Here is a 26,999-nt window from a genome sequence, read left to right as displayed (position 1 = left end):
AGTAAATTAGACATCAGCAATTTTTTTTAAGTACATTTTTTATTACAAGAATATGGCAGCCACACTTAGAAGGCAGCATGTTTTTACTCGTTTGCTAATATTCTTCTGGCATATATTCGCATTATATTTTTAGGGCCGAGCCTGTGAGTGCATGCGCTAGCGCATGCATCTCGCTTGCAAGACTCTATTGTTTACAAAAAAGGGCTTGAAACAATCCCGTTGCTTACCATTTTTTGGCATCAGTACCCTCCTTTGCAGCCTTCTAATTGACCAGCACACTTCAAACATCAGATCTGTTCCTTACAGTGGAGCAGTGACCAAGCACAGATTGATTCAACTCAATCTGTGCCCTTCCGCTGCTCCCGACATGAGTGAGGTGCTAGTTCTTCCCCCTACCGCTCCCCCAGCCTACTTCTCCATCCATAGCCCTTAGAACTTCAAATAATAGTGGAGTCATACAGACGCTATCAATTATACGTTCATGATTCTCTCCCTCTACTTAATGCCCACCACGATACATCTTCCACAGGAGAATGAAGCAAACTTACATCATTTTGCTGACAGCGTGCAAAATGACACCTTAACTGGTACTGCATTAAAAATCCATAATTTTTGTTTTGTTATTATATAGTGGTAAGACTAGAAAGCTTTGGAGCGTTGAACACATCACCACTTCTATTACACAACGACACATTGACTCTTGGTTTTTAGGCACAGGGAGATTAAATAAGGTGCCTAGAATCTCAGGCATGTTGAAGTGATGCTGAGACTCGAACCTAGTTCCCCAGTTCCAATGTCAGCAGCTCTGGCCATTAAGCCAAATCCTCTCTTCTGTTGGTATGAGTGCGTTTGAAGTGATGATGTGCGATTAGAGGCATCTGCGTCTGATTGCAAACACAATGAAGTCTGTGTTGGCAAGGCCGGCTTGACAGTGAACTCACCCTAGGAGCATGAAGCATCCAGTCTGAATGCAGCCTGGCTGTAGTCACATAAAAAAACAAATACCAAGCTACCAAAATTACTATTTTTTAAATTATCACACTTTTTTTATTTACTGATCCAAATGGCATTTGCCATCATGGATCAGAAAACAATGCGCTTACATACCAGGAAAACCTTTTGTTTTTTACCAATCCGGAGTACCATCAGCTAAAAGCATAGCAAAGCCGATAGAGAACTGGTGGCTTTGTCAATGATTGTTTAAAGTAACCATTGCACAAGCTTGCCAAGACCAGACCTATTGACTTTGACAATGCTTGTTTTGAGAGGTCAAAACAATGAGACATGTTTCTAGAGAACGGATGACTAACAATGCCCACAAGTAGCACAAATACAATAATGATCTCTGACTACTTTGAATAACAACCTGCTTTTCAGCGATATATTTTGTAGGTAATGTGTTATATAGGACGCTCTCAGCATCATCGTAAACCTTTTTGTGGTAACAACATATATCCTGAATTTTGCTGGACACATTTTATGAATGGGGCGACATTTCTTGTTAATTAGATTTTTAAAAAACTCATTAGGGACTGGGTAGCAGGATTGATGCCTCGTGTCAAGGTAACGAAGGATAAAACTTGTATTCCAGTTGTAAGAGTATCATTTTTAATAGTGTCATTCTTAAAAAAAAAAAGAAATAAGTGAGTCACGTGCATGATAATGTTTCATCGAATTATAGTCCAGTCTATTAACTGGATGATCAGTAATGCATTTCCTGAGATTTTGCGTTTGGTGGTCATGTAGGATATGCTGGTTTTCCAAGGAATCTGTTGGGAAGAAAGAGCTGTGATCACCCTGGTCACGAAGAATTCAATCTGAAAGTTTATTTCATATTGACACAGATTAATACGTTTAAAAAACAGAAAACCCTTTACGCATGCGTAGTGATGTACCTTATCCTTTTAGCTCCTTTGTTTGTGCATTCATAATAGCGTTGAAGTAGCCTACATTTTGGTTATGGGGCACAGGTTTCTTCTTGATAAGACTTTGAAGTAATGCACACTCAGAATTTGGGAAACGTGGTTAAATGTAGCAAATATCCTTGAAATCAAACTGATGCTGTAGATTATAGCTTGCTGAAAAAAAACATTATCTAATACTTTTTGGGGAGAAATCTAGAACTTTTGAAATTCACAGTAATTTAATTCTAAAAATACAGTTTTCTTTCACCAAAACGTTATATTTTTCATGCAGCACGTGGGTAAGTAAACCATTGGCTATTCTAAAGAGGCTACTGCAAAATGTCTTTCAAACCATGCCCACATATTAAATGACCAGCTTTATGATGCTCTCATAATGTCAGAGAAACCTCATAGATGGAAACTGTTAAATACATCCACTGTCCTCATTTTTATGCAGCCGAATTCATCTGCTTCTGTGTTTCTTCTTAAGTTCCTTAACAGCTGTAAACGCCTTGAATGTTTTGCCTGAAGAAGACACAGTGAAAGAGGACTTCTACAGAAAGATGGGTGAAGGACTGAATATCACCATTACATTGCTGAATTTCTTGCATGACTGGAGATTGAAACAAGGTACCTGGGTTGAGGAGTGGTTCCAACTATAATTGTATTGTGTGTGTGTTAGATATTTAAGCAAGTATGTAAGTCAGTGGGCATATGTAAGGGTTGTATGTTAGCATGTATACATAAATATTGTATGACATAAATACAGTATTATAAATATTGATAACAAACTATTGTTAATTTATTAACTCCAATGGGGCAATATTTTTTTATAAACGCTATATAGGACATGACACTATTGTCAGATGGTTGCCCGACAATAATATTCGATACCCCACCCTTGAAATTGGACAACAATTTTCCTTTTCCTTGGTGGATGCCCGCACCAATATATCACATTAGCAAGCAAGGAGGAGAGGCCTCGTAGCTAAGTGATCACAGGATACTTTCCCAGGTTAAGTCCTCTTTTCTCTGCTACATAAATGAGCCATTGATTTTGAGGATGAATGTGTTAATGAGTGACGGATTGATATTAATCCTATTTGGATGTCTTCTCTTTGTCATTGATTTCAGTTGGTTATTAGATGGATGTTTAAATAATTGAGTACATAAACAAGAGATGACTGTTGATCAAACATTTAGATGAAAGGAAGAGCAACCCTATGTGAAGTTTATTGTAAGATTAAAATCGAAAATCAGTGACCTTGATCAAGACGGAATAAGTAATAAGGATGCCCAATTTAAACAAGGTTTAATTTAATTTATTACATATTATTCCGGATCCTAACATGAATTGACTTTGGCCAGAAATTGTTCATCCCAATCAAGTTCATGTCATATTGCTAGAAGCAAAGTGATATCTGGATTTTTTTCCCCGGATATTATCCTTATCTATGAGGAGGATTCAGACATCAAAGGCTTCAGACCTCAAAGGCTTCAGAGGTGTATATCTACTATGCTCATAGCATGTTTCTCCAATATGCAGCCAATTCATCCCATCTTCATTCAGACACCTACCTTATCATTCTTTAACCCTCTCACCAACAATAATCTGTCAAGTTTGATGTAGGAAACATTCATGTGGGCAGTCTAACAAATTTTCTTTAAAATTTGTGGCCACATATTAATAACTATTCACAAGTATGACAGACAGGCTCTGAGGATTTATTTTTTCTTTTAGCAACATGACCATATTTGTAGATATGGGCATTATAAGATTTTTGACATTTTTACTATGCTAGGTGGCTTAGAAAAAAAAGAACCATTAGCTGTAATCAGGAAATTATTTGATTCCAAATTGTTCTTACTTCCTAATCGAATCCCTTGTATAAGAATTAAGGGCCCAATTATGACGTCAGTCAGAATTGCCTCCGACCAATTTCATCCCAGATTGGGAACCGACCTACCTCTGGTCGGCGGTGACCGCATAATTACGATGCAACCACACATGGTGCGGTCTCATACTCCCATTTCCCGATGGGAATTTGTGCAAATCCCTGCACGGCGTGGCAGGCATTGTAGGTGCCCCTTTGACCCCCAACAGGTAGAAGGTGGCGCTGCCAGTAGCCCCCAAAATCACTTTCCGAAAGGCTTTTCATGTCAGAAAGCCTGGCATGGAAAGTCTGTTGGAAACCGATATCGTTATCCGATAGCAGAAACTCCCTCCTATAGAGATTATGTGCCGGTTCCGACTGGTCGACGGGCTCCGTGAACCCGTCGAAATCCAGCTGTAATGACCGGCCAGTTTCACTTCCGACCACCTACATTGTAACTAGGTGGTCGGAAGTAAAAACAGAGGTTGGTTGGAAAGCATCAGACTGCTGTTTGGAGCCTTTACTACTGACATCGAAATTGGCCCAATAGTGTTAAAACACAATTCTAGCATGTGCCTTGGCTAATCCAACAAGAATAAATGTGGTGCCTTCAAGGTTACTTTATATTTTCACATTCACAATACCATTCCCAGCCACAAACCTATTACTTTCGAACTGTTGAAAACTCTCCTACTCTGTTTTTACACACTCTAATGACTTACACTTGTGCATCCAACATCCATCTCGTTTATCAAAATAGATGTCAATAACATTCACCCATTCACTTATCCTTTAGACCAGGGCACCACACTAAGTAATTTTCAAATTTTTGGCCGCCTTTCATACTTTTTACACATCTGAACTTGTTTGCTATCCTAAGAACTGCGCTGATCTGTACGAGGATTCATGATACATTGTCTCTTTTCAAAAGTATATCTCAGATTCCTTATGCCTAAAATGTGCATATTATATATGTTCTGATTCTCGCTTTATACCTCATTCATCGTAACATCTCAATAAAGATATATTTTTTAAAAATATGTCGCTGGTGCCTAAAATGTAGTAACAGTGGGTTATTTTATCTGAGAATTATTACAAAGATCTTCCCTTTGATCAATTTCTGCTGCAAGGATCAGGCAGGCCTTGTCCTTATGATGTTGAGAATGGATTTAACAAATGCTGCATTTGCAGGAATACCTGACAATCTGCTCCAATCCTTGGATTATGTGCATATTGCAGCCATGTGGGCACTTGCTGTGTTTCAGGAAATTGGAGGATATTTAAAAGGCATTTTGGCAAGGCCTTGAAAGTGCATGTAGTCCTGCATTCAAAATAACCATTCTTCTTGAGATAAAAGTTCAAATGTTATTTAACCCAAGCACTTAGCTTGACCATCTTGTGAAGCAACCATTTCTACGATAAAGTCAGGACTGCATTTAGAGCCTATTCAGTACAGGCCACTGTGGCCTGGAACTCGCTCCCATTTGAACCACCCTCTCTAGAGAACCATTTAGGGTACAAGACAAAAATTAAAGGCTATTCTAACCATGATAAACTGTATTGCTGTACCACACTGAGCAACAATAAACAAGCTTGGCTGGTCAATGTTTATTTTAGCACCAAGATAGCTCTTTGTTTGGCAACAATGCACTAAAAAATATATAGATATCATCCTCCCTTAATTTGTTGCCCAGTCAAAGTAGGTTATAGTTTAATGCACTAAGCCTCTACGGATCAGAATCTCGTTTTCTTATGTCGTTCTTGCTTGCTTCCGGCATCTTTTCACTGATCGATCATTTTTAGGTCGAGCCTAGCTGCAGCGCGCATGCTCTGCTTGTTCTGTGAGACTGCTGTAGTAGAGTATGGGAGATAAGCCGTACCCACTCTCCTCCCATATTTTTCATTGGCTTGTGTCATTGTCTTTTGTAAATGCTGCCTTCGGGATTCGTTCATAGGCTTGTTAGTCCCTCCTTAGTACGGCCTTGTCTTTATTTGTACCCTCCCATGGGGATTGGCCCCTTTACTTTGGTTGTTTCACAGGACCTGTTATTTAGTCTGTGAGCACTATTTACTTTTATTGAGTTTCTCTTACTGCAGGCCGGACATGTGCGGCTTCAGCTGAAATCACTTGTGTTTTTTTAAGCAGCACAGCCACTCCGTAACACGGGTGCCTGCTTTCAATCACTTTAACCCAGCATTACCTTGTATCTGTTCCAACCCCCTCCCCCAAGTAAAATGGATTTAGAAATGATTAGCAAATTAAGTCATGTGACTTCCAGGTAGCACATAATCCTGTGGTAATGGGTTGAATATGACAACAGCACATCTGTGTTACATGTCATATGTAGTAACCAACCTGACCGTAGGTTTCAAAAGCCTTTTTTTTAACAACACCACCAATACAACCACCACTAATACCACCACAATCAATACCACCACCTACACCAATACCATCACCACTAATACCACCACCAACACCACCACCACCAATACCATTACCATCAATACCACCACCTCTACCAATACCACCACCAAAAAATACCACCAATACCACCACCACCGCCAATACCACCAACAATACCAATACCACCCCCACTGCCTATACTACCACCTCCACCAATACCACCACCACCAATACCACCCCCAACACCACCACCAATACCACTACCACCACCACCACCAATACCACCATCCCCACCAATACTGCCAGCACCACCAATACCACCACCACCAATACCACCATCACCACCAATACTAATATCACCACCCCAATACCACCACCACCAATACCACCACAACCAATGCCACTACCAACACCAATACCACCACTCCCACCAATATCACCACCACCAATACCACCACCAGTACCACCGCCACCACCAATACCCCTACCACTAATACCACTACCACCACCAATACCAGTCCCAATACCACCACCAATACCAATACCACTACCAATACCAACACCACCAACAATACCACCACCACCACCAATACCACCAAGACCACCACAGCCTTCACCACCACCACCAATGCCACCACCCCACCAAGACCCCACCACCAGTACCACAATCAATACCACCACCAATACCACCAGTATCACCACCAATACTGCCACCACCAATATCAATACCACCACCAATACCACCACCACCAATACCAGTACCACCACCAATACCAATGCCACCACCAATACCAGTACTGCCACCAGTACCACTAATACCAATACCACCACCAATCCCAATACCACCACCACCAATAACAATACCCTCACCACCAATACCGCAAACACCAATACCACCACCTCCACCAATTCGACAACTGCCAATACCATTGGTGGCACCACCACCACTAATACCACCACCACCAATACCAGCACAACCAATACCACCACCACCCATACCATCAATACCAAAACCACCACCACCAATACCAATAACACCACCACCGATACCAATACCACCACCTAAGTGCCTCTCGCTCACTACTATAGCAGGGGCACTGTACGAGGCCATAGCTGCAGCCAAGACCATCTCTCCCTCCCTCCATGCCCGCCATAAAGCACAGCCCACCCTGCACCAGGAGGTGAAGCCAGGGCCCTACTGCAGCTGGGGTGTTTTTATTATGCCAAAGATAGCAATGACATTACACAATGCCACTCTGCACACTCAAATCACAGAGAGGGCAGGAAATAGCCTCCACCTCCTGCTCTTCCTCCTGAGCCCCGACAGTGTAATCACAGTGCGAAATTTGTTGGAGTGCATTGTTAGTGTTTATAGCTAAGGTCATATGTAATTTTTACTTCACACTTTGTGTCTGTGCAATTTACAACACTTACACATCTTCTTCACTGCACTATTTATCACATCTTTGAAGACTTCGCAGGCCAGTCTCTTCCTCTGATATTTACAACCTAACAAGCGGCCGAAAAGGTCCTTTATTGCAATGCAATAGGTCCTGCATTTGGGAGAGTTTAAGCTATTAGTTTAGTAAGTTTCAATGCCTTTTATTTATGTTTTAGAACCCAAAACATAAATAAAAGGAACTGTCATTTACAATCCCAATAGCTCAAACTTGTGGGAATGCTAGACCTATTGCATTGCAAATGCATGTTTGTCAAAGGTCAACTTGCTTTCGACAATGCCTGCACAAGGTTCTCTTCATAGAACTCCCTACCAGCTTTATTGCGTCCTAATTTAATTATACTAAACTGTATGAACTACTCAAAATTTCAATTTTTTCAATGCAACTCTTATGGACTAATGTAACTCTTGTGGGCCATGAAGAGAAGTCTCTCTGTTGAGTGCCTAGAGGCAAAACAATTTGCATTAGCGAGCTCTACAAATGTAATTTAAAATATAAAATATCATAACCTATGATGAAGGGTGGACATATTTTTTGTTACGGAGACAAAATATTTGTAAATGAGACAAGGACTTGCTGTCCAATTAGTCAGACAATTTTACTGGCTTCGAAGAGTTGTTGATATTTCCAATAGAGTCCTACTCTAATCACCATTTTGTTCCACCTGAGTGAAACTATGCTCCAGTGCTATATAGATTAACCTGCTAATGAAGTTTCTGTGTTAGTGCTGCATCTTGTAGGCAAGGGAAAAAGAACAAAGTGTCCCAACCAATTTCCACAATCAGTGCCAAAGGTCGTTAGGGCTGCAATACTGCAATTATGTATTTAAAACCCAGTTAGCACACAAAGGACCATTTGCAGAATATACAACTATGAATTATCTGTTCCCTGAAAAGACATACAGTTGAAACCAGTGAAGGAATTGGCAAATACATTCCTATTTTTGTTTCAGGGAGGTTCGCACTTTGCTCATTCATGTTGTGTACCATAACACAAACAACTCAAGACTGATTTCACCCTTATTTGGTTCCAATGGCACAGTGAGTACAGGATTCACTTCTGGCCATACCTTTCCCTCTTAGGGTCTTGGATTACTTGTGTTCTGGTTCAGGGAGGATGTGGCCTGGCAGTTCAAGTTGGATTCTTCCTATTGAAGCAGGGTCTGGACTGATTTGCATTTGACAGGGTGCAGACTTTAGTGGCATTGTGAACAAAAGAATGATGGGTTGGGTTTCTACCCCAAACAGTGCAAGTATTTAGGAATTTTACAACTTTAGGCCTCCAAATGCTGTTTCTTATATCATCAGTGCTGGGATGGACTACTGCTGAGGTTTAGTGGCATTAAGAGCTGTTTGCATAATACTGCCATCCATATTTGAAAAAAAACATATTTTCCTGTCTAGATGGTTGGAGAAACCAAACTTTTCACTCAGGAAGTGCAAGTGCGTGGCGAAAGAATTATAAATAGAGCATAAACTGGAAATATAAGTTAATCTGTGATCTAAGGTGGCTTGAACAAGGGCCATGTGATTTAAAACTTCTGCTCACCAATATTCAAATACAAACATTACACAAATCTCAGGAAGATAATGGCGCCTTGGGATAACAACAGCCATTTTGTGTAATCTTGAAATGGTCCTACTATGTTTCAGATTGTATTGAAATATGTTTTTCTTTCTTATACATGTCAAAGCTAGTATGAAGTTATATTGACTACATCAAGTGGAGAAAAAGGCAGTGCCAGCGCTTCTCTATGCGGATGATGTGGTACTTCTAGTACAGACTTAGAATGGCCTAGAAAAACTTATTGCCAGTTATGTATGTCTTTTATGAAGGACCTGGGGCTAGAGCCAAACTATAAAAAAACTTTTATAATGATTTGTGGTGCCAAAAATACCAAATCGGGCTGCTTGAATGTGGAGGGCAAGAGGCAGGAGAGGGTTAGATCCTTCCTGTATTTAGGTATGGAATTCGAGGAAGGCTGTACATAGAATACCTGCATAAAAATAGAATAATATGCTATAATAGAGCAGTTGGAACCACCTTCTCCCTTGCAATGTCTATAGGTAAAAAACCCATTGCCCCTATTTTAGAGATCTATAATCGTAAATATGTACTGAACATAACATATGGCATGGGTATTTGGGTATGTAGGGATGTGCATGCTATACAGACCGAAGAGAATAGATTTTGTCTCAGAGTTTTAAGAGTTCCCCCCTCATCACCACATTTCTCTCTCCATCTGGAGCTAGGTCTTGACTATATTCAGGATACTATAAACACAGCACCTTTAGCCAACTGGTGCTCCATTTGGGCTAACGAAGAAGCAGTACTAAACCAGGCAATTATTAGAGACTGTTTAAGTTGTTCCCGAGGTCTTTCTATCCCTTGGCTACAATATATTAAATCTTACCTCATTGATATCGGTTGTGTCTCCTTGTTGGAGCACCCAGAATCAATTGGCCAAGGAAACCGACAGAGGTTGTTGGATAGCTTCCGGAAACACAAAGAATCCTCCAGGGAACTCTTTGAAGTGTTCAAACCTTCTGTCAGAGATTATTGCCTTATTCAAGATCCTCCTTTTATTGCCTCTTATCTTTTATATGTAAATGATGTTCATGAAAGGAACCTAATGACGAGATTTAGGCTGGGGTCTTTTCGCTGGCTGATATGTTTCCCCTTGGGCCAGTATTCTTCTTAAACTATTACTACTTGCCCTTGCGATGAACATTCGACCCAAACCATTTTACATTTTGTCTTTTTTTGCCAATTTTATCTTCCATTCACCAGTAAATTTTTATTTAAACTTTTAGGAAGAAATACGTTTTCTAACAGTAAAGCAGCCTTGTACTTTTTAATGCAACTTAATGACTGTGGTGTTTGCTTTCCTGTTGCAAGCATTTTGAAGTGCATCTTAGCCAAGAAAAGGAACATGTTTTAATATCAATGTTTTTTGACAGCCTTGGTATGTACTTTATTTGTATTGCTGCTTTAATACCTATTGTTGCTGCTAACTTTTCTCTTTTTTTATAGGATTGATTTTAATATTTTAACGTTATCGACCTATATTTGCTGCTTTATAATTCATCTACACTGCCACTTTATCTTTGATCAAATTATTGTTCTTGCCTATACCGCGACCGCAATTTTCAAATGAGTATGGATTTTAACGTTGTTTTTTTGTTTTGTGTACCTTTCATGGCCTGTCTTCGGAAGGTCGTAGAAAGACAAAGATGATGACTACATCAATGTAAACATTACCTTTTACAATAACATTTCATTTTTCCTGCACAAAGAGACACAGCTCCAATCCGATTCTATTGACAGTGTGGTTCAGTGCTACCTCCTTCTTACAACGTGTGCCTGTAGGATAAAGCACTGTATGGCAGGTGCACTAACGTAGTTTAATTTAATGAAAAACCCATTCGAAATAAAAATCATTTATAAATGATGCAGTGAAATAAAGTGGACATTTCTGGAGGAAAGTGGAAAAATCCGGTGTCATTGTTATTGTCCGTGTTGATAGTTCAATTGATGTTGAATATACACACACCTCTTTCGAAGAAGCATCTGAGTGTTTTTAAAAGTAGAGTGTGTTTGCCAACAGTTGTGTATAGTCCACAAGCTCAGTAAGGTGAACTCATTTATATAGCTCCTTCCAAAGCAGGTCATGGAGTAGTATTTGGTAGTAAAGTTTCTCTGCAATGTCAAGTAGTTGATTACTTTTTTGCTCCCCATTCTGCTCTGTAGTTGACTGTTGCTTTTTTCTAAATAGATGTTCGGTACAATGTGTCTCTGCGAGATGTAATGTGGAATGCAGAGACTTTGATGGGAGAATTGCAGTCGAGGTTTGACCTCGGAAGCCAACACGCAGAAGAGGTCCTGAACTTCACATCAGTGTTAAAAATGGTAAGTTTGTTATGATCCATCCATTTTCGAGCTATTGGTGCTCACATTTTTAATTTGTAGCATTTTCACAATAACTAAATCTTATTGCAAGAGTGATTTGTAATCTGAACAAATATAGGTAAAGGATTACACTAAGCCCTTCATTACAAGTAGTATTTATGACAAGAACAACCCTATACGTCCATGGGACATGGGTAGGTCTATCTATCAATCTGCACAAAATGTCACATGGGACTCATTCAAGCATAGAGTGCTGATCCTTAGGTATGGGGGCTCTCTAATCTACTTAACCTAATTCAATTCCAACTTGATTGTGGAGCAACATTACTATAAAAAGTACGGTGCTAGACAAAAGTAAGATTTTTCGTCAAACATGTATTGTATTAATTCTATTTCCCAATTTTAATGTACATAGTCACTGTACAATCCCCAGTGGTTGTTTAATCTCCTAAACTCATGCACTCAAACCCCCCCAATTAGTTGACATCTACAATTAACAAGGAGGGATTGCAAATTCATTGTAACTTCCCTTTGTTTACCTGGATTTAGAAGATTACACATCCATTGGAGATTGTGCAGTGTCTTTGTGTATTAAATGTTGTAAATATAATCACCATGTGAGCACTGCATCGTCTGTACTATATACTCACATTTGCACACCTTGTTTGTATAAGTATGAATACAATTTATGTATGACGGAAATTTGCACTTTGTCCAGCACAGTACTTGTTATGGTGTCATCGCATTCTTAAAAGCGCAAACATATATCATATATGCTTGGGATGATTACACATTACAAACACATTTATTACAACCTTATAAGGACTCACTTTAACTTGGTGATAGTCAGTAACACATTCCCAAGACAAGCTTCATTACCACATATAACTCATCAACAACCGCTCCCTCGCTCTTGTTGGCTCCTCGTATGCATTGCTGCAACTGGCACCCTTCCATGCTCCTGCGTGAGCTGAATGCGAGCGTGTGACGGTAGGCCGACTGTTCTCAAACCCCAGACACAGGCTTGGGTGGGTGGTAGAAGAGCTGGGTGATATTTTTGTTGGTCTGCGTGGAGATGGGACACCCAAGGATAGATAGTGAAAGAGCACAACAATTCTCTTTTCCCCTTCCATTGCTTCTGGGGAGTAGGGGAGCCAGTACAAGCTACTAAAGTAGTGATAAGGGGGCAGTAGGAAAGTATTATGTACTAATGCTGGTTAGGTTACACTATGAAATACCCTCACAATATCCCATAGATGGTCCTTGGATTCACAATAATAAATCCTTAGCTCAGTCTTTGAAGAGCAGTCAGGCTTTACTAGCTGACATGTGTCAAGCGTTTGAGAGTACCAACATGGACGGTAAGTAATCGTCATGTCTTGAAAGAAACCCAACACCAATTAAAAATATAAAGCAGAATTTTATTTAAATTTAGAAATTAAAACAAAGCCACCAGATATGTATAACAGGAGTTAGGTATTTTGAAAGCAAAAATCAATACTGCAAAACTTTAGCATTGCAGTCAATGGTAAAAAGTCCTGGTAACTATTGGTCATTTGCAGGTTGAGTTGCATGGAAACCAGGGAGGGTTAAGGTGATCCGGGTCCCAGGACCAAGCCATGACAGTTAGTTCGATTTTAGCTTGCTCTAGAAGCCAGGGTGCAGAGTTGTCTTGGCTGTCTGAGGTGCTGAAGCATGAGCTGTGGGGGAGCTAGTTTTACTGCTTACACAGTGCTGGTGGGGAACCTGGTGCAAAAAGCCAACAATGACATCAGATGAAGGCATTGTGAAGTAAGGGGTGTGGTTTACCGACTGGTGACAGCAGTAAGTTAAGCAGAAAGTTATTTCGAAGTCCAGAGGTCCCGGAAAAAAAAATGGTAGCTGCCTGAAACTTGCTGATGGGTTGGACTATGTTTCCCAGAATGCACTGGACCATCTACTTTTGGGCAAGTCCTAAGCCGGCCTGATGGCCAGTGTTTCTTTGGTTCCGGTGTCCTGCTTTTTAATGTGGTGTTCAAGGCACTAGTGCCACTAGTACATGGGAGTCTTGAGATGCCTTTATCTCTCAAAGGGTCCCTCTTTCTGGGGTAAACAATCTTTGGTCCGGGATAAGTCGCAGTCGTGCAGTTACAGGAAGTTTGTTAGAGGTGCAGAGTATCACACCTTTGTTTTGTGTAGGTCCTGTTGTCCCATACATCGGCCTCTTCTTTTTCTTCTTGCAAGTCAGATCCGAACTGAGGATATGGTGTCAGGGGTGCTCCATATATCCTAGATGTAGGGGCGTTAGTGGTGTGGGACAAGGGGCCAGTGGGCTACTAGCCCCAACGGGTAATCCACCCCTGAGGAGATCGCATCAGAGGGGGGTGTCACATTTTCTACCCAGAACCCTCTATTATGCCACTTCTAAAAATGGCAGACATCGTCCTTAGCAGTATAAACCAGGTAGCCCACCCTAGAAGTGTGTCTAGCCTTCATGCGGTATACACCACTTGATTACATAGTTTTCCTGCCTACCTGGTTGAAAATGTTGCTGGAGGCAGGGGGCCGTTCTTCTACCTTTGGGAGGCAGCCTGGATGTGGGAGACAGCATTTACAACACAGTCATCACATCGCAGTTCCTTTACAACGCAGTTGTTACAATGCGATGCCTTTACAAAGCAAGTCATTAGACAGACTTGCTGTAGGGGGCGCTCTAACATAAGGAATAGGATAATTTACTATTCCAACACCTTCCCTATTGTTGCACAGGCTGGAGTTGACGTGTCGGCGGCTCCGCATGAAACTGACAAGGTACTGGGACTTAAGACATTCCTGCAATAATTGAATGCAGAAACCCGGTAAAGAAGTCCCAGGAAAAAGTGAAGACCTGCTCTTGTATCAAACACAGGGACAAAAAAGATATTAGCTTTCAGGCTTACAATCAAGCAAACAACCTACTTGATAACTTGCGCAAATTGAAAGACGTAAGAAAACTCCTAGACACGAGGAAGATTATTCTCCTGTTTTTAAAAATGATTGACACTGGAATGAAGAGAAACTGAAATTGCACAAATCAAATAAGAGTGGAAACCCCATAGTGAGAAGGTTGACGTAATAGCAATCCAAAAAGAAGATCAGTTGTTTTAACTCATAAGTCTGTCCTGAATTAGGTGCTTAAAGATCTTAACGCACCGAAACGCGTCGACAATGGACTTTCTACAAACCATGTATTTTGATGTTAGAATATCGCTATTTTAATGTATGAAAAAATCTTTTTAACTTGTTTTTTTACCATTAAACCAGAATAGGAATTGTTTTTTGTATTAGATTAGGTTTGCTCTTGAGTATATGCTTGAAAGAAATGTTTTTGTTATTAGTTTGATGCAAATGATTTTAATTGTTTGAAAATAAAATGTTGAGAGAAATAAGTAACTTCAGTGTTGTGCAGTAATAATTACCTAAAGCCACTTTTTTGAACACTAGTAACGTACGATTAGTGTGTAGACCAGTTGTTCACAAAGCAAAAGTTAATGACACAGAAAGGAATCTCTTTTTGATACTGGAGTTGAAATAGTAAATTATGCTATTCCCAAGTCCAGCGCGCCCCATACAGCAAATCGATCTAATGACTTGAATTGTTAAGGCATTGCGTTGTAACAACGTGGTTGTTGTAACAACCACACTGTAAAGGAACATGTTGTGACAGCATGCGTAGTAACATGCTATATTCCCAGGATATATATCAGAGGCAGTGAAAGTTTTGAAGCTCATCGCCTTCTTGGGGCACTTTTTAGCTCCGCAGCCGACATTACTGTGAAGAACTGCCTGGGAAAACGGTGAGCCTTGATACACTGCAGGGTGCTTGGTCGCTCGCACAGTCTGCTGCGTCCGATCTATGGAGCGGGCGGTGAAAGGAAAAACAATAGAGCCGCGAACTGGAGGGCAGTTCTGGACCCCTGTGGGGAGGGCCGCGGTGGCCTGAGAGTGCAGCAAAACTGCAGCGGGCGCGAGGATCCTCCCAGAACTTCTGGACTGCACTTGATAATGGGAGAGGAGGAGGAGAAATTATAGAATCTACATACAACTGGCGATATGAAAATCAATATGGAATCAATCCAGGTGAGACAGCCCTCTCCCTGCTGGGAATATACACTATGATATAGCTTCCAACTTCTTCGTTCTCGGCCATTTTGTGAAGACCACCCCACTCCCACCCCGCAGCCATCTCATCAATCTCTCTACCACCACTTATTTTTTGTTGTATCCCTCACCCTAGCCAGGAGACCCTGATCTCTTGGGTAAGCTTATAGCTCCATCTGGTGGCCATAAGAAAAACATGTTTTTGCTGACTTCTGCTGCAGGTCCTCGGATCTCCACTGCCTGTTTGTGTGGTTAAGCTTAGAGCTCCATCACAGGACCAAAAGAAGATCTAAAGGCTTCCTTGTTATGCTGGTGTGTGATACAGGACTGCTGAATGCCATTGCCTTTAACATGCTTACATAGTGGAGGCCGCGATTGAGACATAACACTACACTAGAATGTGAACCCAGACAATAGTATTTATAATTCCATTGCATAGCCATGTGGTGCCTACGACCCTACCACTGAAATGGCTAAACAAAGAGCAATGACAGATGGGGGATGCCCAGGAATCAGAGGAACCCTCTGAGGTTTTATTTGAATCGGCCTGCCTGAACTGCCTTCCCACTGAGGATTTATAGACACAGATTGCCTCCTTGGAGTTTGTTCTTCCGCATTTATCCCACACATGTGACTGCTTAGTTTGCCCTGTCACTGCTTAGCTGGAGATGCCTCAGAGTGATGGTCCAGTGATTTGTCTTGGAACTGACTGCTCAAAATGGCAGATCGCGAACGGAGCCACTATTTTGTTGTTTCTTGTCCTCTCCCTCGTTCCGTTGGACTTCATCCTGCCGACCCTCAGACATTGCTCCTCAGCTGGACGGCCTTATCTCTTATCTCTTTCTCCCCTCCTAGGCCCCCTTCTCTCCTGTCACCTATCTCCTCTCCCTCCCCTCCCTCTCTCTATCCCCTTGGAGGTCCTATTTCTCAGTTCACTCTGTTGAAAAGTAATATACAATCGTTTTTAGCCTAATCGTTGTGAAAATGGAACCCTGAGTGAATTTATTAGTTTGCATAGTTACAACTCTTAATTGGACATTGACTAGACCTTGAACCTATCCCCTAACCTGCTTACACATCAGGACCTGGAACCTGCGGAACTTACCCCAGACTGTAGAGACCAAGCGATATGGCTGATGCCCGGTGGAGCTACCATATAGCTAAAGAGGACATGGGCTGTGGACCCCCCCCCCCCCCGCAATCATCTACCCAGCTGGACCTTGGCCAGACTTTCCCCACGTCTCTACTTCCTATCTTACTCCTACCCCTTTACCCTATCCCCTTACCCTTCCTTCTGCAATTCACCTTGTCCCCTATGTTCTTTAAATGCTTTTCTTGATTCTTGTGTAACTTTTAACTGATGTAAATTGCAACATTATTGTTCCCCATGTAAAGCGCTCTGTTTCCCTCGGGTCTAGCCAGTGCTATATAATAACTCATTTATTAAATATGTTCCCATTTAGTGCTCTTCCTCTCTTTGTCTACTTCCCTAGCTCCTATCACCTCTACCCTGATTTTCTCACCTTGCCTGCTAGTCTGCTTAGCCCCCTGTCCTTTGTGCCCTTTGACTAAGCACTCCTTCTCCCCTTGTTCGGGAAAGATCCAATATTTATACTCTGGAGTCTCAGCAAACCCACTGAGAGAGTCCACTGTGCCAAGGGAGCCACTCACAGCTGAGGTATGGTATGGAGCCCCTTGCCAAAGCACGCCCTCTCCCCTTTTTGGGGAAGGAGCCAGTTTGTAGGCCTTGGAGTCTCAGAGACCCCTCTGAGAGAGTCCACTGCGTAAAGGGAGCCTCCCGCAACAGAGATAGAGAAGTGATACCACTTCCCCTGGGATCACAGCTTACTGGACTTTGCTTTGACTCGTCTACAGGTTTGTGTCCCTGTCGCCCTTCCCCTCCTCTTTCCATGCTGTGTCCTTCACCCTCCCCTTCTCTTTCCCGCCTTCATTACCTGTCTACTTTTCAAGCTCCTACTCCCATCCACTGAATATTTCTGTTAGAACTGGCTATTTCTGGTTGGCTAAGGCTGACGCCAAAGCTAGGCAGAAACCACCATTCTAGTCAGGGCAAGGGAGTCACACGCCAAGATAACCCCTGCTCACCCCCTTGGTAGCTTGGCACGAGCAGACAGGCCTATCCCGGAGGTAATGTAAAGCATTTGCGCCAGCACACAACAGCAACAACATCCTAGGCACACCACAAAAAGAACTCCACACAACATTATATAAAAATAACTTTTGTATTGTCAGAACACATCAGATAGTAATCACACATGTACATTGTGCCAACTGGCACGGGCAATATTCACAAGGGATAATTTACAGGACACGGCCACATGGGCCACTGTCAGAATCAGCACTTAGTAGAAATAGCACTTCTAGAACATAGAATATAGGCTATAAAATCACTGTAGTACAAATTAGCAAGTATAGCACACAACCAGTAACTACTGGTAACAGGTAAGTACCACCTATGCAACCCTAAACACCTTAGGAGAATGTCACCCAGGGAACCAGTACCTCACTAGGACCACCTGTACTAGAATGAACAACCACCTAAGCATCACAATACCATTAGGGGTATAAGCAAGAACACATTACACATGATGCATCACAACATTCAGAGGTGTAGGGAAGGAAAACACATGATGCATAAAACATACATTCAGCGGTGTAAGAACAAGGAAGACACATGATGCATAAAAATCACATTCAGAGGTACCGGAGAAACACATGATGCCTAAAACATTCAGAGGTGTAAGGACAGGGAAGACACATAATGCATGAAAACATTCAGAGGTGCCAGAACACAACTCAATAGCGCAAAAACAAATGATGCCTAAAAACATTCAGAGGTGTAAGATCAAGGTGCGTAATCATATTAAATGCATTACATTTCCTAGCACCACATCACATTGCGCAAAACTCACATTAGGCAATTACCATCACATAGATAATCACATTGCGCCTAAATAAAATCACATACCAGCCCCCATCTAATAAAGGGACTAAAGACCCCTGTGTCCAGAATGTCAGGGTGCGCTGCCAATGCAGCCCAGTTAGGGGTGCGCCACGTTGCAGGTGCCCACTACTTGCTGGGCACCTGGGAACAATCACAAGACCTAAATGTTGCAGCTGGCACTAAGTGCTGTGCAGCTGTAGCAGGCCTGGCACCACTGTGCCACCTCTGTCCCACACAGGGACTCTCTCTCAATTGCGCCTAATCGGTGCAGCTGCCCACTAATTGCTGGGCAGCTGAGACATCAGTAAAACTGCGACAGGGCCCTCACTGACCCTAGAACAGAACTGCGCCCAATCGTTGAAGCCATACAGGCTCTGACACCACACTCCGCAGAACGTTGGAGCCACACAGGCTCTGTCACCACACATGGCCAAATGTTGGAGCAACACAGGCTCTAAAGCAAATACGCCCTAAGTCCCTCGGGGGGACTCTAAAAATCAATGTGGGCCTTGGAGCACCTTGGCTCCTCTCAAAAATAAGGGGTTGGGGGAAGCCAATTCAGCTCCTAAAACAAACATGCCCACGGAGCCCCTCGGGGCTCGAAAACAACTTGCCCCCACGAGTCTCCCTGGGCTCTAGACTACGTTGGGGCGACCCGCTGCCAACAATGGCAGCCCTTATTTAACCGCCATCACTCTGCCACACGGGGCTCAACTGGATGCTGCCCATCTGCTCTGATGCCCCCTCGGACTACCACAGCCCCCGGAGCTTCCCCCTGGCCCGACAACACTCACCGGGCTCCTTCAGACACAGGACGGGCGCCGGGATCCTCTCCAGTTCACCGGGGATCCTAGCAGTGCAGCGGAAGAGCGCCCAAACGTCGGGCGCTCTTGGACATCACAGCCCTCCGTCCCCTTCGCATGGGAGCCCCGCACAGGCAGGCGCCATCCTCCTTCAGCCCAATTCTCCTTCTGGGGTCCCCAAGGCTCTCCCTCACTGATGGGAGCCCCGGGCCACGGCGGCCCTCGCTCGGCCAGCTTCTCCTCCTTCTTCCACTCTCGCAGGGCTTCCTTCCGTCCGGGAAGCCCCGCCCATGTCCCTCGCGGCCGGGCCTGACTTCCTGTTTGTGCTACAGCGGCCAGGAGCAGGCTTCCTCGGGTGCAGTGGTGAATCTCCTCGGAATGATAATGAGGGGTGGGCACCCTGGATTGTAAAAATAATTAAATACATGGGGTGGCACCCGTAATAATACCTAACAAAAAGGCAAATAAAGACGCCGGGTGGGCACCGGCACTCGGGGACATATGAAGGGCAGGAGCGCTTCCCACAGAGGGAAAACGACAGCGCTCTGCCCAGGAAGGGAACATAAAGCGCTCTCAAGGCACTAGGGGCGTAGGCAAGCCCACAGGCACAATCCCTATCCCCAGCAGGGCCCCAGAAACACAGGATTCCAAGGCAAAGGTCCTGGGGCAAAAGATGGAGCAAACAGCTCCCAAGAAAAAGGAAAGTCCTTCAGCCTCCAAGTCCATCAGGTATCCAGGGGCTGGGCAGAGCTCAGGGATGCAAGCCTGCCCCTGAGCCTAAGCAGCAGCACGCCCCTTTCAGGATTCAAGTCAGAAACAAGAACATTTTGTAAGGGGACACAGCCCCTTTTTATACTGTAAAATCCTTTGTCTAGCAGGGTGCAGGCAGTGTGAGAACCAGCTAGAACTGGTTATAGGGAATTCCTTTCACTGGCCAGGCTAGGGACATCAGACGCACCCCAGGGGGTGGAGCCAGCATTGTGTGGGGAAAACCCAGCCTCATTCAGGACCCTCAAACCAGACGGTCTATCCACAAGTAGGACCAAGCTAACTCCTCCCCTCACATCAGCATGCTAAACACTCCATTCACCACCGGGGCAGACCCTCCGCGACTCTTGGAGCCAGGCCCACCAGCCAGCCTCAGCCAATCACACGCCAGACACAAATTACACAAATATGCCAACTTCTAGAAGTGGCACTTCTACACTAGACACAATCATGCCGCATATACCATTGCGCAGCATTCAATCTCATGAGTTTGCACATACCAAACTCGACCCTGCACTCCCCACACATCAGGAACTACCATGGTCATACATATTCCCCATTCATTCCTATGAGAGGGCAGGTCACTCACCACACATACACAGAGAGCTCACACACTTTACATTGTACCACAGTGAAAAAGTGCGCAGAGGCCTAAAATCACCACCACCACGTTCCAGAAACAGGCTAGGAAAAAGCAAAAAGTCTTGAGGTGAACCTGCCAAAAAGGGCCAGGTCCAACACAACCCCCTTCCAGCCAAAACGCAGGGTAGACCAATCACTCCCTTGATGGGCTTCCCTGCTTTGGGCGACAGAACACGGACACAGGCCCGTAACGGCAGGGACACCGTCCGGTTCTACGCCATTCTGAACCCACATGGTTACCTCCAAACCAGAACTCTCTGACCCAACTAGGATACCCCACTGGTACTCCCTAGTCATCCACGGCCAGGATCAGGCCCTAGGCCATCCAAATGTCACAGGTCCTGTCCAATCCTCACAGTGGGGGGCAGTAACCCCTGGCGCACAATAGCCATTCTCCACTCTCCCTCTCAGTGTAACTACAACTACCACTGATCCTTCAACCTAGGGACCATACCCTCAGGCTGACCAGAGGTCACGGGCAAGAATGCCCCACCCTACCTTTACCTCTAGGTTTCCGCACCCTCACAGGGAAGCACCCACCAGAACACAATTCTCCTACCAGATCAGGACCTCACTCCATCACTGGTCTACCACCTGGAAACTATTTCACTTCTGAGGTACAAAGCACACAGTACAGTTCCTCTTCAAACAGGTGGGGGGACACAGCACACAGCAAAGTCTCCTTTCAAGCAGGTGGGGGGACACAGCACACAGCAAAGTCCCCTTACCTCTACCTTAGTAGAAACAACAAACTGCAGGTGAGCCCCAGATCACACAGCAAGGGCAGCCCCCTCAGTATCTGCAGCTGATCCACTTTGGCAGAGATTCCTTTTGACCTGGAAGCTTCCTAATCTCCCAACTCAGGATCTAAACCCTCAGGTTGCACCGGGGGCAGAAGTACACCGTCCCTCTGCACCCCCTTCCAGAGTTCTGCACCCTCCCACCTTGGAGCGGTACCCCTAGAAGCCAAAACCGGTCAGGACACTGAGTACAGATGCCCTTCCCTCCAGGTCAGGCTGAACCTGAACCTGGCCTCCCCCCTCCTCGGGGAATGACCTCTAGAGGCCCCACAAATGGTCAAGCACTCTAGACGGTCAAATGCCCAGCGAACCAGGACTTCTGCACCCTCCACTTAGGAGCGGTACTGCCCAATACCAGGACCACCGGAGTTCTGGTTACAGACACTCCACGTCCTCTAGACACAGGAAGATCCTCCTCAAATGACCTGTATCTACAGCCTAGGCCCCTGACCTGGCGCTCCCTTAGGGAACCCTCCAGGCCCTGAGACAGGGTTTTGGGCCAACGTGAGACACACCGTCCCAAACTCACTCCGCCTCCACTGAGACAGGACGTGAGCCCCTACACCCCTACCATCCTACTGGGACTTAGCTGGGCTACACATGAACCTCTTCCCCTACACAGGATCATCAGATACACAAGCCACTACTTTTAGAATCACTCCCAAATGCCTCTGCAATACATCTAGCACACCACCAGAGGTACACCTCCTGTGCAAGCTCCTAAAAAAAAACTCACACCAACTCCACCAGTCATCCACACACTCCCCCTCCAGATTGGTGAGACAGTTCCTCACTGCCCCTGACTCTCAACCTGTACCCCTCTTACTGAGCACCAGGCACCATACTCTGGGAACTGGGAATGGGACTTCACGCACTGGACACATTTTAGCTGCCACCACTGGATCCTACCATATTGGGGAATCCAGACACACACACTACACTCAGGGGATAACCACCCTCCCGAGCAAGCCATTTCTCCTCCACACTCCCTCTCTTCCATCTACCCACACAGGGACAAGAACAGGGATTGGGCCCTGGACCCAGCAAGGGATTCCTTATCTATGGGAATCTCCCCCTCTACTGGCGTCCCGCCCTGTCATTTTCTCTCATCTGCCACTAAACATAAAAGCGCAGGAACACCATTTGAAAATGACACTCTTGAGGAAAAACAAAATCACAAACAATAATCCCAAACATGTGACTATCTAAAAACTGCAGAGTTTTGTAATGTAGCCAGTTGTCGCTGTGGCACTGCGCAAACACAAGTCCTAATCCTCACCGTTGTCCAACAATGTTAGAACTGGCTATTTCTGGTTGGCTAAGGCTGACGCCAAAGCTAGGCAGAAACCACCATTCTAGTCAGGGCAAGGGAGTCACACGCCAAGATAACCCCTGCTCACACCCTTGGTAGCTTGGCACAAGCAGACCGGCCAATCCCGGAGGCAATGTAAAGCATTTGCGCCAGCACACAACAGCAACAACATCCCTGGCACACCACAAAAGGAACTCCACACAAGGTTATATAAAAATAACTTTTGTATTGTCATAACACATCAGATAGTAATCACACATGTACATTGTGCCAACTTGCACGGCCAATATTCACAAGGGATTATTTACAGGACACGGCCACATGGGCCACTGTCAGAATCAGTCACATACCAAACTCGACCCTGCACTCCCCACACATCAGGAACTACCCTGGTCATACATATTCCCCATTCATTCCTATGGGAGGGCAGGTCACTCACCACACATACACAGAGAGCTCACGCACTTTACACTGTACCACAGTGAAAAAGTGCGCAGAGGCCTAAAATCACCACCAACAGGTTCCAGAAACAGGCTAGGAAAAAGCAAAAAGGGCCAGGTCCAACATTTCCCCTTGCCTGCTTTTCCCCTAAAGTATTTGTGCTTATTGTTTTATCACAACCTTACAATTAACTATGTTGCCATGCTCTAATAACTGTGTAACCATTGTAACGATGTAACCTGTAACTACGATCTGATGCTCATGTAAAGCGCTCTGATACCTCCGGATCTAGCCAGCGCTATATAAAACCTTTAAATAAAAAACCTCCTTACCTTCAAAGTCATTGTTTGTGACTCCTGGGAGGGTTCGCACCTCCTGGCAGGAAGTCAGAATCCTGTCTTGTTGTCAGTAGCTGTAAGCTGCCAGCCAGAACACAGGGAAGGCTTGGGTAACCAGATAGGCAAGCTCTAAGGTATCCACTTGGGTGCATGCTACATCGCCTCTGGCACAAGAAACATATCAGGTGTGAGGAGAGAAGCCGTTGACATATTTCGGTGGTACTATAATGGAGCTGGCAACCCAGAGGTTGCCCTGATGCCAGTCCATGTTACCCTATGGGCAAACGGATCACTTATACTAGCCCTTAATAGATAAGGACTAACAAGCTTGCACTTATATGTTGTCACCTATTAATATAATTCACCCTTCCTCCTGGGCTGAGGAGTCCTTCCTTAGGTGTGGCCGACATATATTAAAAATAGGGCTGCAACTTTGCTACTCATGATGAGGGCAAGGTCCTACCCCCGAGTGCAACTGAGAGCTCTAACCATGCCACACAACCCAGGTCCCCTTCTGGCGCAGGTGACGGCGAGCCCCAACGTCCCCAAGAGTCATGATCAGACTGTACCCCCCCCCGCCCCAGAACCGAACACTGAGACAGCACACAACAACATGGCTAAACAGCATTCCCAACGGCTTACGCGTCAGTGGCTGAACCATTGTTCCCATCCCCTAGCTTATGAAGACACATGACGAAGTAGTTTAATTTGCTCCCAGAGAATAGAGCAGACAAGCCAGGTTGCCCGACCGAATTCCTCAATTTTTAACCCCCAGTTAGGCACGCATGCTGGTTGATTCTTTCCTTTAACAAACCGGCTTAAAATCTCACGATATATCATACTGTTAGGGAAGCACTGCAACGTATGAAGGCCCACACGATGCCGCAAGATGTGTACGATTCAATTACATTTTCTTTCAGTTATTACTAGTGACCCCAGGCTCTCACCTAGGTTAACGTACTGTAACATTCAGCTGTTAAGTCTTGATTAATTTCCATTTCTGTATACTTACTTATTGTAAAATAATGAAATGCCAATAAAAATTGTTTAACAAAATAATAAAAAATGGTGAGGGCAAAGTCAAATTGGAGATGTTTGTACTGCTCCTGTAGTCTGCAATGGCAGGACTGCTGTCAGCATTTTTTTGGGTTACACAGGGTAGCACAAACAGTGGTTCAATCCCTTGTGACCCCTTTAACACCTATGCCTTGTGTACCAATGGTGCCACATACTAGGTACTTATAAGAGGGATTCAGTCCTGGCCAATTGCTAGTGCCAATTCACATGCGACAGTTTCAGAGCGAGAGCGTTGGCACTGGGGCTCTGGTTGGCAGGCTCAGTCCATTGTCAGGGTCGAAAACCAGCCTCCAGTAATCCAAATGGGGGCAAAAAGTGGGGTAACATCTGCACAAAGTCCTGCTTACTTACATGGGCACCATGCTTGCCCCCTTCCTGCTTCCATATTTTTTTTTATATCTCCTGGGACCGGTTTCGGGCTAACAGCCCTCATTAGCTAGGCTAGCTTGAATCCACTGGCAAAGTGAGCAACATATGGGCATACCGTGACAACTTATGGCGAACAAATCAAACACTTTTCAGACCCTCACCCACAATCACAGATCTGGGTTGAATCCATCATAATTCTTAAGCTCACTTCGCCAACCCAGTTCAGACACAGCTATATGCAAATCCGTCTTGACCCTGTGTCTGGGGGTGAGTGTCTGAAAAGCAACCAGCACTTTGAAATGACAGTCTGGGACATCACTTTTTCATCTCATTATGCACTCCTTGGTATCTTGCTCTAGGGGCTCTTGCTTCAACTTTTGGTGATGGTTATTTAGCGTATTTTGCATAATGTCTAGTTTAAATACATAAGTGGCTTGCAATTATTGTCTTTATCTTTCTCCATGTATTTAATTCACCTGCACTTTTTTGGCATTAAAAAATATAAAGTAGGACCGCCTTTTTGAATTTTGAATGATGGTTCATTGTACATGCATACTCTCTTTCCTTAGGTTTCACTTTTAATATACATCTCAAGTCAAGTCAAGTCAATTAATTTATATAGCGCGCTACATACCCAGAGGGTCTCAAAGTGCTTGAAGAAGGGTGGGGAATTACTTGTCGAATATCCAGGTTTTAAGTTGCTTTCTGAATGCTAGGTGGTTCTGAGTGAGGCGAAGGTGAATGGGAAGTGAGTTCCAGGTTTTAGCCGCCAGGTAGGAGAAGGATCTTCCTCCCATGGTGGTTTTGTTGATGCGAGGAACAGCAGCAAGGGCTTGGTTGGAAGAGCGTAGCTGGCGGGAGGGGGTGTAGAAGGAAAGTCGTGTGTTGAGGCATTCGGGTCCAAGTTCGTAAAGTGCTTTGTGTGCGTGGGTGAGGAGGCGGAATGTTATCCTCTTATTGACGGGGAGCCAGTGGAGGTTTTTCAGGTGACCAGAGATGTGGTCTTTACGCGGGATGTCTAGTATGAGTCTGGCTGATGCGTTCTGGATGCGTTGGAGTTTTTTCTGAAGTTTTGCGGTGGTACCGGCGTATAGGGTGTTTCCGTAGTTCAGGCGGCTTGTAACCAGTGCGTGGGTGACCGTTTTTCTAGTTTCGGTGGGGATCCAGCGAAATGTTTTTTTGAGCATGCGAGAATGTTGAAGCAAGATGATGAAACGGCGTTGACTTGTCTGGTCATCGAGAGTGAGGAGTCCAGGATGACGCCTAGGTTCCGTGCGTGGTCCGTCGGTATGGGTGCTTTTCCAAGGGCCTCTGGCCACCAAGAGTCGTCCCAGGCGGAGGGGGAGGAACCTAAGATAAGGACTTCTGTTTTGTCTGAATTCAGTTTCAGACGGCTGTGCTTCATCCACTCGGCTACTTCTTTCATTCCTTCATGTAGGTTGGTTTTGGCGGTGTTAGGGTCTTTGGTGAGTGAGAGGATCAGTTGAGTGTCATCAGCGTTGGAGATGATGTTGAGGTTGTGTTGGCGTGCGATGGCCGCGAGGGGGCTCATGTATACGTTAAAGAGGGTGGGGCTGAGTGAAGATCCTTGTGGCACGCCGCAAATGACTTCAGTGGCCTCTGACTTGAATGGTGGGAGGCGGACTCTCTGAGTTCTTCCGGCAAGGAACGAGGTGATCCATTCCAGTGCTTTTCCTTGGATTCCGATGTTTCTGAGGCATTGTAGCAGGGTGCTATGACAGACTGTGTCGAAGGCTGCGGAGAGGTCGAGGAGGATGAGGGCGACTGTGTCTCCATTGTCCAGTAGAGTTCGA

General features: G+C 44.5%; 1 protein-coding gene across 1 annotated transcript in view; it reads left to right on the top strand.

Annotated features, from left to right (window-relative positions):
* Positions 1–26,999, top strand: part of ABCA13 (ATP binding cassette subfamily A member 13) — a 2,590,787-nt gene that overhangs the window by 1,090 nt on the left and 2,562,698 nt on the right. The window contains exons 2-3 of the mRNA XM_086964984.1: positions 2,395–2,534; positions 11,418–11,551. Coding sequence (XP_086821110.1) covers positions 2,395–2,534; positions 11,418–11,551 — 274 coding nt within the window. The remainder of the gene's footprint in view (positions 1–2,394; positions 2,535–11,417; positions 11,552–26,999) is intronic.

The sequence above is a fragment of the Lissotriton vulgaris genome, chromosome 4_1 (assembly GCF_964263255.1).
Source record: "Lissotriton vulgaris chromosome 4_1, aLisVul1.2, whole genome shotgun sequence".
NCBI lineage: Eukaryota > Metazoa > Chordata > Amphibia > Caudata > Salamandridae > Lissotriton > Lissotriton vulgaris.
Note: the sequence above shows the minus strand (reverse complement) of the source record. Positions and strands in the feature narration are given on the sequence as shown.